The sequence below is a fragment of the Laetiporus sulphureus genome (assembly GCF_001632365.1).
Source record: "Laetiporus sulphureus 93-53 unplaced genomic scaffold LAESUscaffold_38, whole genome shotgun sequence".
NCBI lineage: Eukaryota > Fungi > Basidiomycota > Agaricomycetes > Polyporales > Laetiporaceae > Laetiporus > Laetiporus sulphureus.
The window spans coordinates 237,512-251,091 of record NW_024468547.1 but is presented as its reverse complement, the minus strand read 5'-3'; the positions used below and the strand labels follow the sequence as shown (position 1 = coordinate 251,091).

The window sequence follows — 13,580 nt, the reverse complement described above, 5'->3', positions numbered from 1 at the left end:
TCGCCTTGATGGCCGGTTTGTAGATGTGGCCAGAAACACGCATCGAGCGACACAAGCTGACGGTTGCATCATGCTTAGATGCCACACAGCCTACGCAGTGCCGAAACAACGTTGCAACAAAATTTCAATGCTTGCGTGAAAGGTGGCCGTATCGGCAAGGCATGCGAGACGCGAGCATGCTTTGCCACGACCTTCGAACCCTGCGATGGTGATGCGCGCGTCGATCTACAAGATAGCGTACTTTGATGCGCAAAGATTGTTCGCTACAGAACTCTGTATAACACATAACCTATGAACGTACACGCGAACGGAAAGAGCACATATCAACAAGAGGCTCGCGCACATGTACCGATTCCAGGTTATTCGCTAGGCATTACTACACTACGCCTTGCTTAGTAGTACAAGTCAGCACATAGGTCCATTCATCCCATACTTCGAGCATAATTTGCATTTCTGCCAAACGCGAGTTTCTCTTGAAAGGGGTATCCTGCATCAGGAGCTCCATGTTCACGTTCGCGGTGGACGCGAAGATCTTCAAGAAGCCCGAGTCCCTGTCTGTCCCATCCGGCAAAGAAAATCGGATGCTGTCAGTGCCCGAGGAGCCATACCCGATGGGCAGCTCCGAACATTCGTATTTGTCATCCTTTACCTTTCGTCGTGGCAACGGCGCGGTGGACGTACTCGTGGATGGAGGGGTATACCACACCTGATGATGTGCGTCAACACTTGCATATCGGCGGCCGGAAAAACCACGCACCTGTATGCTGTAATCGCTGGGATCAAAGTACAACACATACGGATAGAGATCGTAATCGGTGTTGTTGACCAAGGTCAGTCCATAGAATGGTGAGAAATCGGTCAGGATGGCCTCCTTGACATTTTCGAGCTTGTACGACGCGCTTGGCTTTAGATCAATGCAGCGCGAGTGCTCAGGTGAGAGGTAGTTATCCCCGAAAGGCGAATATATGACTGGATAACGCTCAGTTTTCTCCAACTTCTGCAGCCGCACTTCAAGTCCATTGCCAGACTGTGACAATTGTGAATTGCCGTGCCGGTAAAGGTGATGATTGAAGACAGCGATTGCATCCAACGCACGTGTCATATCGTCTAACTTCCTGGGACTTTCCGCGGGTTCGAGCTCGACGATGATGATCCGGTTCGGTAGCATGGTCGTGAGAGGGTCGAACCTCTCAAGCTGCCAGACGTCCCCGCCTTTGAGGCACTTCACCGCCAGATCGATACGGATATCTGACTCTGGGGACTCGTCGCTATCCGGCCGCCACAATTGCATCTTCATATTTTGTGCGAAACTCGCGACTGGCAGCGAAGCTTTCAAAGTCAGTCCCAGAGCCAAGAGACGCTCAAAGACGTCGGGCTTCAATGGCGTGACCTGGCAACGGAAAGATTCAACTTTATCAACTTCACAGACAAGGGAGGTCATGTCGTGTCCTTCGGGGATCAGGTCGGAGTATCCAGGAGGCAAGAGAATAGTGAGTTTGTCTCCTTTTGTTACACCATGGATGCTTCCCGCATTGATATAAATGATTCCGTTGCTGCCCTTGCTCACTTTCAGCCCATCGCTTTGATCTATCACATGGGCGGCAGCATTGAACACGATGCGACTCTTGTAGCGGCCTTCGCACTGCGGTCTCTGATACTCCTGCACTTTCGGTACGACTTGCTCTATCAAGCCCTCATACGTCGTCTTCGTAATGTCGCATTCCGTCAACGCCTGTAATAGTGCGACAGAGAAGCGGCCGTGAGGAATGCCGACAGTGGTCTCGTATGCTGCTTTATCTTGCTCACAAGCCGCAAGAAGAACGTGCGACGACCTCGCCTTGTAGAAGAACCCTTCTGCAAGCACAGGGTGCGCTTGGCGGCCTGTATGGTCTTCCCATATATCTCGGTCCAGCGTGGGCGGGAGAGGGGATGGCGAAACGCCAGGCTGCAGTGCGCGTGGAACAGCACTCGCTGTGCGTGTTATGCCACCCGAATGGCAGGAGTCAAAGATAGCCGTCTACGACGTTCGATCAGGACCTAGAAAGTAAAACAAGCAAAGGAACGCACAATGTTGTCGCCCTTTTCCGACGCCAGCCTTCGCATGAGTGCGTCGAGGGCGTAATCGGGTATTCCGTAGACTGTCTCGTCCCCGTATATTCCCTCGTCATAAGGGACAATGGTCTCCACTTGATTGTGTTCGGACACCCAGCCATCCGGTGCCTTCACGCGACTACCGTGTCCCGCATAGTGGAAGATGATGCTGTCGCCTTTCTGCACCGCATCGTTCTTTATAAGATGCTGCTCGAACGCAGATAGGATGGCCTCGCGAGTGGCCTTCTCGTTGACGAGATGTACGATATGCGCGGGTGGTACGTGGAATGTGTCTATCAAGAACGCTTTGAAGGCCCGTCCATCGTTCATGCAACCCGCAAGTCGTCCAATGCGAGGGTTTTTGTATTCGTCAATCGAAACGATGAGCACAAATATCTCGGCAGGCCTGCTGTGTGAAGCAGCGTCGGCAGAATTGTCCGGCCCTTCGTAGACGACGGGTTGTGCGCTCAGGCTCTGGAGGCTAGATACCTCTTCTGTTGTAGGATCGCTGGCTAGCGACTCGGAGGCATTTTCGATACACGGGTTCGCCATGCACATCAGATCCTGCACATGGGAAGTCGACAGAGGAGGGATGACAGGGGTAATTTGAGCATCATCTTGATCGACGGCTATGGCTAATTCAGGCTGGATATGATCATCTTTGGTCGGGCGATCAGTTGAAAAAGTCGCCGCAGTCCCAATAGCTGGAAGAAGGCCGGTGACGTCCCTGCTGAAGCCAGATGTAGAGCATTTACACGCCATTGCTCATCAATCAATGTGTTGGAGACCTGATGAAATGGTTCTCACCTGGAGACCTTCCACGGTCCTCCCTGCGGCATTTCCAAACTCTTGCGTTTCGTCGGAATGGTAGGCATGACTTGTGATATTTGGTGTCGCGGTGAAGGGTCAAGGGGTTGAGGTTCGCGGTCTTGATATCCGTTAGAGAGAACCTGCAGTCCTCAAAGCAGTGCCCTACACAGCTCCTTGAGGGCTTCATCAAGACACAAAGGTGGAATGGTGGGATATTGGCAAATTGAAATGCTGTGTCAGCGCCTATCCGGTTCGCTTCGCATAGGCCCGTTCGCATTCGCGCTGCTTAACTTAAATGATGTCAAATCGAGTAGACATCATTTTCACCTGTAAGTTTCGCGAACTTCGCCGTTACGCCTCAAACGGTCGATGACTGCGGTACCTACATGCCACAGCACAGCATTCAGTTATTGCAGTACTAAGATTAGGCAGAATTTCGAACCCGACCTTGTTTCCTGCACCGCAGTATCCACAGCTACGAAAAGGAAGCCAAGTGGCTCTGCGTCAGCTGGTGGACTATTCCCCGGAGATGCGCACCACTAGAGAAGCTATGAGGGGCTGTATCCGCAACTTCACTAACAATTGTACATGTGCAGAGCGACCACACACACGAACAAACGCGTGTACGCCGTTGTGCTTCCAGGCGGGTGCAACGACGAGCCACAGGCGCTGTTCGAGAGTCACGTGGTGCACCGTAGAAGAGGGCGCTTCCCTCGCCATGGCTAGAGTTGTTCTTCGCATGGATTTCTCGAGATCAACTACCATTGTACACTGCACCGAACTTGAAAACCTAGAGTCCCTGTGCACACTGCCACAAATCCCAATATCGGCATTGTTCAGCGCACAGCCTCGAATAGCGTACCGTCGAGCACAGGCTGTCGCCACCCGGCATCCAGATCGTCGCAGAGGATACATCAAACCACCGCCATCCTGTCCTGCACGCTTTTTCTTCGAGATCGCTACTAGTACCATAGAAGCTCGCACAGCCGGTTCCGAGCACCACCATTGGTATATTGAGGATGTGGTCAGAAGCACGCACCAGATAACACAGAACGATGGACTGTGGGTCTTCGCTGGGCCTGTATCCTTGTCAAGACTGGCGAAACGCGTGAGATTGTGCAGTCAGTGGCGTGCCTCCAGTGTTGATGAGATTTATGCAGTAGAACCGCCGACGCACAAACTCCGAAGACAAGTTGGTGAGACTCTGGCCGTAATGAGTTCTTGTTGACTGAGCAGCAAAGCCTGAAGTTCGAACCCGCGGTGTCTGCAACACAGCGTATGATGCTGTCCATTACAAGCCAAAAGCCAAAGGTCTTCCATAACGGACAACTCGTAGCTGTACACGTTCATTACGCGCGCATCTGCGCTCGCGCTTATCGGAAATGCCTACCGCGTCCGTTATCCACCTACAGCCCCGTACCCACACTCCGGAAATGAGACCACGCCCAACACCGGCCAGTCAGTGTCAGTGGAGCAGCGACGCTCCCCCAGCCACCTTAGTGCCCCTCCATGCCCAGACTCGCACTTAGTCAGTGGCGAGCTCGTACTTGATCTTCGCGATCGCCCCGGCGGGATTGAGGCCCTTCGGGCACGTCCGCGTGCAGTTGAAGATTGTGTGGCAGCGATACAGGCTCATCTCGTTCTGCAGCTTCTCCATGCGTTGTGTCTTGTATGTGTCCTGTGCACACGGCCCGCAAGATCAGCACATGCCTCCCGACAAGTCTAGACGAGGAGCATACCCGAGAATCAGCCATCCAGCGATATGCAGCCATGAGCGTTGCGGGACCCAGATACTCGTCTTGGTTCCACCAGTAGCTCGGGCAAGATGTTGAGCAGCACGCGCACAAAATACACTCGTACATTCTACCCAGGAAAGGGGTAGTAAATATCACGTGAAAGATGCGATCGACATGAGAAGGAGACCTACCCGTCGAGCTTTAAACGGTCCTCCTGCGATTGGATATGCTCGTGGTGTTCAGGTGGGTTGTCGTTCTTGAGGAAGGGCTCGATCGACTTGTATTGCTTGTAGAAGAGCGTGAGGTCCGGGACTAAGTCCTTCACGATGTACACTACGAGGATGACTATGAAGTCCACATCTAATGCAAGACGAGACTTATTCACTCACTGTGTGGGAGAGGGTAGATCTTGGTGTCCTTGCTGGTGTTGCGGTCGATTCTACAGAGGCAGGCGAGCGTGTTTTGGCCATTGATGTTCATGGCGCACGAGCCGCAGATACCTTCGCGGCACGAGCGGCGGAAGGTGAGCGTGGGGTCAAGCTCGTTCTTAATCTTGATGAGCGCATCGAGAATCTTGAACCGAACGTCAGTCACGCGAGACGAGGAGTTTTGATCGGAGGGCGCTCACCATAGGACCGCACTGGTTGAGATCAATGTCATATGTCTGCAGTGTCGGTTTCTTCGCTGGCTCGTCTGGGTTCTGCGCGCACACGACGCCGCATATCAACTCGTCGTCGCTGCCTCTCTGGTGATCACGAACTCACCCAGCGGTAGATCTTGAACTCCTTCTTCAGCACCGGCTTCTGAGTGGGAACAGCTTGTGCGCGCGCCGCCGAAGACACAAACGTCCTCGCGGACGTCTTGAGGAGTTGTGGACGCAGAATAGTGGATCGTGCGACGAGAGACTGCATGGCGAGGACGAGGAGAACGAGGAGGTAGAGGAGGTACGAGGAGGAGATGGTGCAGGTCGTCACTTGCTGAGCGGACATGTTCGGCCGTTCCCGGCGTTCCGTCAATGTCCGCACCAATCATCGTCGAATAGTTTGATTGTCCCGATCTGGATCTCCCCCAGTTTCTTGTTCACGTGACCGTGTAGTGGGGGTGGCGCTGCAAAGCCGAAATTGTATCGACTCTCGTCCGAACAGAGTTCATGTTGAAGAAATCGCTATCGTTCTCCGTCCTCAGAAATTGGCTCTAAACATTATTCTATGGATCAACCACAAAGGCGTACATTGCCTGCTATCCTATGTGGGCTTGGGCGCATCGGTGCACTGCGTAAATCTGTCAAAGTTATCATCGTTGCAAGTAAAGATTTTTCACTATTTCAAGACCCTCAGTGCACCTCAATTTCTTCTCGGCCGTAAGTATCCTGGACCACCGTCGAAGTGCCAAACTAGCACTAATACCGCAATGGCCGTCACAGTCGCCATCTCATACCGCCACACGGCATGATGTGAGCGTGAATGATCCTGAAACCATGGCAGAGACGGCGACGGCTTGTTCAATATTATCGATGGCACGATGTACAGCCGGCAACACCGGTGCCATGTCGCTGATGATGAAACGCATCTCCTGCTGATGGTGGTGTTACGCTTTACTCCGGCGATAGATGTCATTCTGTCTGGTCGACCATCAACTCAATGTCATTAGTCTGCTCCGAATTCTCCGAACATGTACAAGCGGATGATAGCTCCGAAACTATACAACAAATCTACTGCATGTCGACCATCTCAGACAGCGCCATCGGACTTGTTCCAGGTGCCTTGGTCATACGAGCTCTTCATGACGGGCGTCGCCTGGGCGTCGTACGTCGTGCGAGGTGCGGGGTACGGGTTGACGGACACTGCGTCCTTGCTCGCGTAGTCCGCCTCCATCTCGCTCTCTTCGTTCAGCTGGCCAACGTAGTCGAAGACGATAGCGCAGCCGGCTTTCAATAGCAGAACCCATCAGCCAATCCGCGTCGCAATATGATAGACAGACAGATACATACCGATCTGGAACAGCCACACAAGGACGAGGACGATGACGATGACGATGCGGACAACGTTAAAGCCTTTCTGGCAGACCCAGTGCTCGACCTTCTCGGCGGTATCGGTTTCGGTCGTGTCGCACACATGCTTATCGGTGTGGAACAGCCGCCAGCACCACCAGATGCCGATTCCGATGGTGATAGCTGTGTTGATGGTGAGGCTGATACCGTAGCCCTTGACGAACGGGCGGACGGCGCCAATGGAACCAATCAGTCTGAGGAGTTGATCGGGTCAGTTGAGATGAAACAGGTTTTCACAGAGAGCACAGAACACATACCCCATGATCGAGAACAGGAGCATGAAGGTATACGCGAGGGAGAAGATCACCAATCCAGCGACCTCGTCCTTGGAGATATCAAGCTCTCCTGTCGCTAAATGTGTACGTCAGCACTATGCTTACACATACGAAAATACTTTACTCACCATGCCTGTGCACCTCAATCCATCCCAGCACACAGAAAGCAGTGCTGTAGGCAACGCCAAGGAGGGCAGAGCAAAAGACACCGAATCTGACCGGCAGACAGCAGCAGAACTTGCGGGAGCGAACGTAGCCCATTGTTTCGTGAGAGGTCGTGTACGTGAATTAGTCAACGAACGGTCGTGTGGGATACGATAGGTCTAGTGGGGTCGTGACAACTGCAACAAAGGCAGCGAAAAATGCAGAGAGACCAAAGAAAAAGGGAGATGATGGTCGAAGGTGAGGCGCAGCCTAAAGTTTCATGGCCGAACTGGCAGGGTTTATATACGCTACTAGCACCATCGGAAACAGTGTTTCAAGTGCTGTTTGATCTCTGATGGATGGAGTGATGGCTGTGTGTTACCAGTGTCGCATCAGCGACGTCGCCTCCTGCACTGCACCGGCTATCCGTGGACGCTGAGGGCTCTGATGAGCAGCGCAGGAGCTCTGCTCCGCAGCCTTTGTAGTAGCTTGCGACACGGATGCAGAACTATCAAGACTCACCAAGCGCTAGTTTGCAGTTCCCATCAGATCAATGGTATGCGATGCGCCGAGTGCGTATCATCACTCACGTGGCCGTGTCGTTGCTGTTCATTCGTGCGTTTGCACAGCAGTTCCTTAGAAACTGATTGTTTAACCCCGAGCGATCAAGGTCGAGACGATGTCGTTTGAACTGAATGAGATACCATCTCAGCTGATGATGACAGTCTCTAGTAGCCAACGACTTGGTCCAGCTCATGCGTTGCGGCCCTGCCGTGTCAATATGCCACGACATTCGTGAATTGCCCTCGTCTCAGCAACTTGATCACTGAATGCTCCACGACACACCTCGTGCTATGCGTCAGACTTCAAAACACAGGTCTTTGTACGAACCTTTGCAAATACTTTGGCAGACATCATCAGATTGGCTCGAATTTTGATGGAATTTCTGCACGGCTTTGCAGCGTTCCTGGAGATCCACAACAGCCAAATGCCTATAGCACAATCGCCTGGTCCCATAGCAAAGAATCACTCTCACTCAGGCCCACCAATCCTGAAGGACTGGGCTCTCCAGGATGCTTTGATCCATTCCATGAACACATCCCCCAGCCAGCACCATCCGAGGATTTGGCACTTGCCTACGGAATGTTCCTCCACTATGACTGCCCTCACTGTGCAGTCGCCTGCCCAGGCGGACTCATCCCATGGGTACTGCCTCCCGATGAAAACCATGAAGGTAGATCGTTGATCAAGAAGATCAGCGGGACTGTCCGAGATCGCCCAGATGGTCCCATCCGTGGCCAACACATACGAAGGTCCATCATCCGCAACGTGCAGATTGTCGAAATCGGGCGTGAACTCGCGGCCACCACATACAAATGCCGCACTGATGGCATAACTGGAAAAATGGAGGAATCCAGCATCGTCGATGGTCGTCGGACTAGGCATTTCCACCAGCCACCACTGTGCGTCGCCAAAGTTATTCATCATGGCAGCCACCTCCCGCCATCGACCGTCCGGCAGCGTGTAGCCAATCTGTACGAGGTCATTCACGACAGACGTCTCTGGAACTCTCGGGAACGCCGAGAGTTTCCTGCTCGGGGGAAGAAAGAACGAGGTGCCGAGCCAGTTAGGCGCGCAGCCCTTCTGCAGCGTCGCCTGTGCAACGGCACGCGACGCGAGGAGGCGATCGTCCTCTCCATATGCGTGCGTGTCCAACGTGACATCGAAGAGGCCCATGATGCTGTAGACCATGTCGACGGGGCGGGATGACGTCCGCATCAGCGCACTACGCCATATCGCCTGCTCCTTCGCGGCGCCCTTCAACTTCATCGCACCCCACAGAGCGACCAGCTGCACCCGTGCGCTCGCAGACGCCTCAAGATCGCCTTCCGTGCTGCGAATGATCGCAGGGCGATAGCCAGAGTAGCCTTTCAGCGGGATGGAGCTCGCAAGGATATCCGCGAGAGGTGCCATGCTGTAGCGGAATGACCCATCTGGAAAGACTTCTTGCGCCGTCTCTCCCGACCAACGGTATCGCGAGTCCCACCTGTCGTACACGACGTAGGTGCGCGCAGGCGCGATCGCCTCTTGGAGAGTCCATGCACGTGTGATCCAACCCGTCTCCTCGTTGAGCCCGACGATGCGCTGAATGCCACCAGGGAGGACGAAACATATCGCGCAATGTTTGTACACAGCGTGCATGTTGCGAATCTGCAACTTCTTATCATGACGGTCGTCCTGTATGATGCACAGACGGTCGATCCAGAGATACTGGTAGCCCATCTCCCTGACCGCCTGGCAAAGGACAAATATGATAGAGATGCCGATAGGGTCGGAGTCCTCCGAGGCGCCCTTCACGTTGAAGCCACCCCAGGATCCCTTGGAGTCGCGTGGCAGAGGATTTCCCAACCACACATACGAGAGGGCAGCGTAGGAGAGTGCCGAATGAGGTGGGAAGTCCTCAAACTCATGAACGGTAAGTTTTCGCGTCCATATCGGGTTGTCATTTACGAATGTCGAACAGTCGATCAGGCGGAATCGCCCAGGAGTAGCCTTTCCCATCGAAGTGATATCTATAATCTGATTCCTCAGCTTCAACAAAGGTATCTCGAATATGCAAGTTGGAGATAGCTCTGTTTTGGCGGAGGAATCTTGCATCGTCTGTTGCGAATTGCTGGCTGTAGCCCGGGCCTAACATCAACCTTTCGTTAGCACGTCGGAGACATCTTCAGGGACTGTCTTACTGAGGCGCTCTCGGGAATCGGTGACGCCTCTCGGCGCTGCCGATCTAGCTGAAGAGCTGCTGTGCGACTCTTTCCAGATTTGAGTCGCTTAGCCGCCTCTTCCTGTGCCTCACGCAGCAACCCGCCCCTCCATACATTATCGTGTTGCTTCACGAACTGCTGCGCGCGGTTTATGGCAAATGCCCATTCCTCTTCGTCTATATGAGCTGTCTGAACGCCGTCCTCGTCGTCCCCAACATGAGGTTTGCCGACATGCTCCAAGATGCGCTGAGAAAACAAAACCGATAAGGTCGATACGTATGTCGTAAATTAACCTCTGGCAATTGGATGGTAGCAGTCGGGCTCACCGTGACTGAATCCTGATCAGACCCTTCAGACATGTAGCTTTAGTTTGTGATAGCTATGGTGAAAAGGAGGACATATCTCTCGAAACACGCTGATATATGTGTAGACCCGTGACCGCGGCAACGTAGCCTTGGCTACTAAGACCCTTGTCTTGAGCCATTGTTACGTATGGGCGTTCATGAGAGAAGATCGGAAGCGTTCCTAGGAGCAGGACAGCATCAGCGTATCCGCCGACAGGATCGGCGGAGATCAAGAGTCATATCTTGAGAATATCGAGCCTATCGAGGCCACGAGCGCGTACCTAGCCCCATGCTTAGAATGCGAATGCGGAGCTTACTATGTCTGTACGTCAGTCGAATGTTAGCGAGCATGGGCACAGACAGACCGCCCTCTGAATAGTATTGATATGGAATATGCATACCTGGGCAGTGCCATCAATGTCAGCACACTCGGGAAATCTGGGCTCGAAGTTCGGCAAGAGTAGTCTATCATGATGTGGTACGTCGTACAGGTGCAAGAATGTGAACCGTAGGTAGCATGGAGTGAACCATATGAACAAAGGGTTGGCATGGAACAGAAAACAAGTCATAGCACGCAAAGCGATTGGCGGTACACCGAGAGGATGAGGGAAAGTGGCACATAGAGTAGGCAATGCAAGTTCCGATCAGAAGCTGCAGTAGAAGAAAGCAACGCCCTCATCAATCGTTAGCTAGCAGTTCAACCGGCTCCAAGTCCCCTCGCACACCCACACATAATCCACGACGGCCAAGAACTCCAAGCTCCGAAGACTATAACATCGCGCAAGAAGAAAAACGCTGATGCGGTTGTCCATGCCACAGCGAGGCGGCCGTAGCTCATGAGTGGAGAACTACAAAACCTGCGGTATAGTCTCCTATGGAAAATGATTGGATAGCTCCCAAAGACGAACGGAGAAGACCGATGTGGACGATATGCTGTCGAACACCATGCTGCAGATACGCATAAGTCATGAGAGAGCAAGTGGGCGGCTAACTAGCACAGGACGTGGGAATCAACCTTGTCTGCGAAGCATTGGGAATGGAAGTGAGAGGGTAATGTCACAATGGTGATACACGAACAAGAAGAGGACAGGGGAAGAAAATACACTGGGTGTTCCTTGTTGTGATATGTGGTGCAATGAGATGCAGTAGAAGGGAGGCATGAGCGGATGACGACACGCGGCGCCGGGGACGAGCGGATATCGAAGAAAAGAGACGGTATTTAGGACTGCTAGAGCTCGGAGCCGGTGGATATCGGTCATATGAAGGCAAGGAGGAAACCTGCACGATGATTCAAAGGTTCTGAATCTGAACAATCAAGAATTGTTTCTCGTCCTGGTGGGAGGAAAGGTTATCACTGCCCGTCCATTATCTGAAGCATATATATGCGAGGCGTACCGTGAATTGCTCGTCTGCGCATCGTCAAAATATGAATGTCAGCCAAACAAATAACGCTTGCAGACGTAATCATATTTCTTCGAACGCACCCTCTTTATCATTGTGGAAATTTCGCAAGTATGCCAATAATTTCTCCTTGTTCCGACGTAATATGTTCTCTATTTGTGGAGGCTTCTTGGGATTGGCCACAAATACCTGCAAGCACAAGCACAAGACTTAGTTCGACAGTGCCCATGTCAACTGCGGCGATATGTCACTAGCCTTGAAGACGTGGAAAGCCTCAAACTGGATATTCTTGCTCTTGTCACGCAGAAGGTTCATCATAGTCTTCAAATTGGCCTCACTCGCGATGTACCGTGTCATGACAGCGAAGTTAGCTCGATCGAGGAGGATCTCGCCCAATAGCTTGAGCGATTGACGCTTCGTAACGTAATTATTGGACATTATCAGCTGCGAGAACGATGCGAAGAACTGCGTATTATTAGCATCAAGTCAATGGTTAAGGTTATGCCACGCACTCGATCGTAATTCTTGTCCAAGAACTCTGCGACCATGGTCTTGTGCCTAGTCAAAGTCTCCTTCAAGTTCGTGAAGGCATCACAGGAAACGCCAAAGGTGGTCGTCTCAATATAATGTGGGAACATGTAGAACCTGCGCCTCGATCAGCCTCGCCCGCCCGCTCGCCACGAGAACGGACACTCACTGTTCCGAATGCAGCAAGATCCTCGCGAGCGGCTCGTGACGAAGCATCTCACGGAGGATCATGCCGGTGTTCAGCGCAATCTCCTCGTTCTTGTACCCATCGAACGCAGCGAAGAGGACGGCGTTATTCTTGCTGACATGCTCGACCGTCGGATAGCGCGTGCCGATCTGGCGCCGGAGGAGATTGTTGAAGATCTGCACAACGTCCTTTCGCGCCTCAAATTCGAGCTTGTGGATGTTGAGCAGCAGATGGTACAGAAGGTCAGTGGAATATGTTTCCTGCGCGAGCTGAGCCACAAGCTCAGGCAGCGGGTCTGTAAGTCGGTGAGTATCACTCCTGCATGCAGCGTGGGTGAGATTGCTTACCGCCATCGCCATACAGTATTGCCTTGATCTGTTGAAGATTCTTGGCCACTTCTTCGTTGGCCTGTGGTCAAGATTGTGATCATATCATACGTGGGCGGAACATAGCCACGCACCTTCCGCCTCGTCTCTCCGCCCGGTGGTCCTGCATCGAGCTTCGGAAGCGCATCTCGCAGACCTCTCACGAGCTCCGGAGGTGTTCGTGGCTTGGACTTAAAGAAATTCATCGTGAAGGTGGAAAGTTGAGTAAGGATCCACGCGAGACACAGGCACGAGCTCGGGGGGAGACTGCGTCAAGATATTGCCAGCAGGGACGTATCAGTGCTAACAGAATGTTCACAAACGAGTGGCAGACGCAGAGCAGCTATACCGGAACGAGGTTGTTGGCGAGATGGAGGGGAAAGTCGGCGAGGACGAGCTCGAAGCGGCTCAGGCTCGCTTTCGGCCTGAGTGAACAAGACGATCACGTGATCCAGCAATGTGGGCGTCTATTGGCAGCATGGCTTCTGGTCCTGCCAGTACTCTACGTCTCTCTCTCACATAATTTCATATCGTGAACAGATTAATTCGATTCTTTTCTGTGCCGCTAAACTTTGGGCCAGAGTGCAGAAATTTTGGCAAACTCAGTCTGTCTGTCGCTAAACTCGAGGCTCACACATGGTTGCAACTGATTCACCGGATGAAATCGTCCTTCGCGACGAGTGGTGTGTTGGCGACAATGTGCTCTGCAGACTCTGTTCGCGAAATGCTTGAAGGTGTTTCTCTTTCTGTCCTTCACACGAAGTCGGCAGTCCAGGAGCACATATTTGCGGATCACCCGGGTTGTCTAAATGTAGGAAAGGCCGAAGTAGAGATCTACACGTTGTCAACACTGCTTTGTGATATGCGCGCTCCATAAAAGTGCG

General features: G+C 52.7%; 6 protein-coding genes across 6 annotated transcripts; all 6 read right to left on the bottom strand.

Annotated features, from left to right (window-relative positions):
* Positions 1 to 376: 376 nt before the first annotated feature.
* Positions 377 to 2,966, bottom strand: LAESUDRAFT_761780 (uncharacterized protein; the record flags this gene model as incomplete). The annotated part of the gene is made up of 4 exons (XM_040912973.1): positions 377 to 706; positions 758 to 2,017; positions 2,068 to 2,821; positions 2,899 to 2,966. 4 exons carry the CDS (start codon positions 2,964 to 2,966, stop codon positions 377 to 379), a joined length of 2,412 nt encoding a protein of 803 aa, XP_040761429.1.
* A 193-nt stretch (positions 2,967 to 3,159) lies between these two features.
* LAESUDRAFT_331631 (uncharacterized protein) lies at positions 3,160 to 4,309 on the bottom strand. The gene is made up of 4 exons (XM_040902054.1): positions 3,941 to 4,309; positions 3,764 to 3,863; positions 3,349 to 3,709; positions 3,160 to 3,283 (listed from the first exon to the last, which is right to left on the bottom strand). Exons 1-3 carry the CDS (start codon positions 4,191 to 4,193, stop codon positions 3,418 to 3,420), a joined length of 645 nt encoding a protein of 214 aa, XP_040761428.1. The 5' UTR covers positions 4,194 to 4,309; the 3' UTR covers positions 3,160 to 3,283; positions 3,349 to 3,417.
* LAESUDRAFT_683539 (succinate dehydrogenase iron-sulfur subunit) lies at positions 4,112 to 5,548 on the bottom strand (the record flags this gene model as incomplete). The annotated part of the gene is made up of 6 exons (XM_040905827.1): positions 4,112 to 4,579; positions 4,641 to 4,764; positions 4,829 to 4,970; positions 5,027 to 5,210; positions 5,266 to 5,337; positions 5,402 to 5,548. The coding sequence occupies 6 exons, from the start codon at positions 5,546 to 5,548 to the stop codon at positions 4,427 to 4,429; spliced, it is 822 nt and encodes a 273-aa protein (XP_040761427.1). The 3' UTR covers positions 4,112 to 4,426.
* Positions 5,549 to 6,256: 708 nt separating this feature from the next.
* LAESUDRAFT_728974 (uncharacterized protein) lies at positions 6,257 to 7,371 on the bottom strand. Its single transcript, XM_040909551.1, has 4 exons — positions 7,091 to 7,371; positions 6,945 to 7,038; positions 6,628 to 6,881; positions 6,257 to 6,564 (listed from the first exon to the last, which is right to left on the bottom strand). The coding sequence occupies exons 1-4, from the start codon at positions 7,221 to 7,223 to the stop codon at positions 6,368 to 6,370; spliced, it is 678 nt and encodes a 225-aa protein (XP_040761426.1). The 5' UTR covers positions 7,224 to 7,371; the 3' UTR covers positions 6,257 to 6,367.
* Positions 7,372 to 7,738: 367 nt separating this feature from the next.
* Positions 7,739 to 9,742, bottom strand: LAESUDRAFT_683536 (uncharacterized protein). The gene is made up of 2 exons (XM_040905826.1): positions 9,632 to 9,742; positions 7,739 to 9,585 (listed from the first exon to the last, which is right to left on the bottom strand). The coding sequence occupies exon 2, from the start codon at positions 9,387 to 9,389 to the stop codon at positions 8,139 to 8,141; it is 1,251 nt and encodes a 416-aa protein (XP_040761425.1). The 5' UTR covers positions 9,390 to 9,585; positions 9,632 to 9,742; the 3' UTR covers positions 7,739 to 8,138.
* Positions 9,743 to 11,144: 1,402 nt separating this feature from the next.
* On the bottom strand, positions 11,145 to 13,081 carry LAESUDRAFT_331464 (mo25 protein). Its single transcript, XM_040902053.1, has 8 exons — positions 12,792 to 13,081; positions 12,679 to 12,739; positions 12,314 to 12,626; positions 12,129 to 12,261; positions 11,872 to 12,060; positions 11,700 to 11,805; positions 11,611 to 11,624; positions 11,145 to 11,547 (listed from the first exon to the last, which is right to left on the bottom strand). Exons 1-8 carry the CDS (start codon positions 12,900 to 12,902, stop codon positions 11,506 to 11,508), a joined length of 969 nt encoding a protein of 322 aa, XP_040761424.1. The 5' UTR covers positions 12,903 to 13,081; the 3' UTR covers positions 11,145 to 11,505.
* Between the last annotated feature and the right edge of the window lie 499 nt (positions 13,082 to 13,580).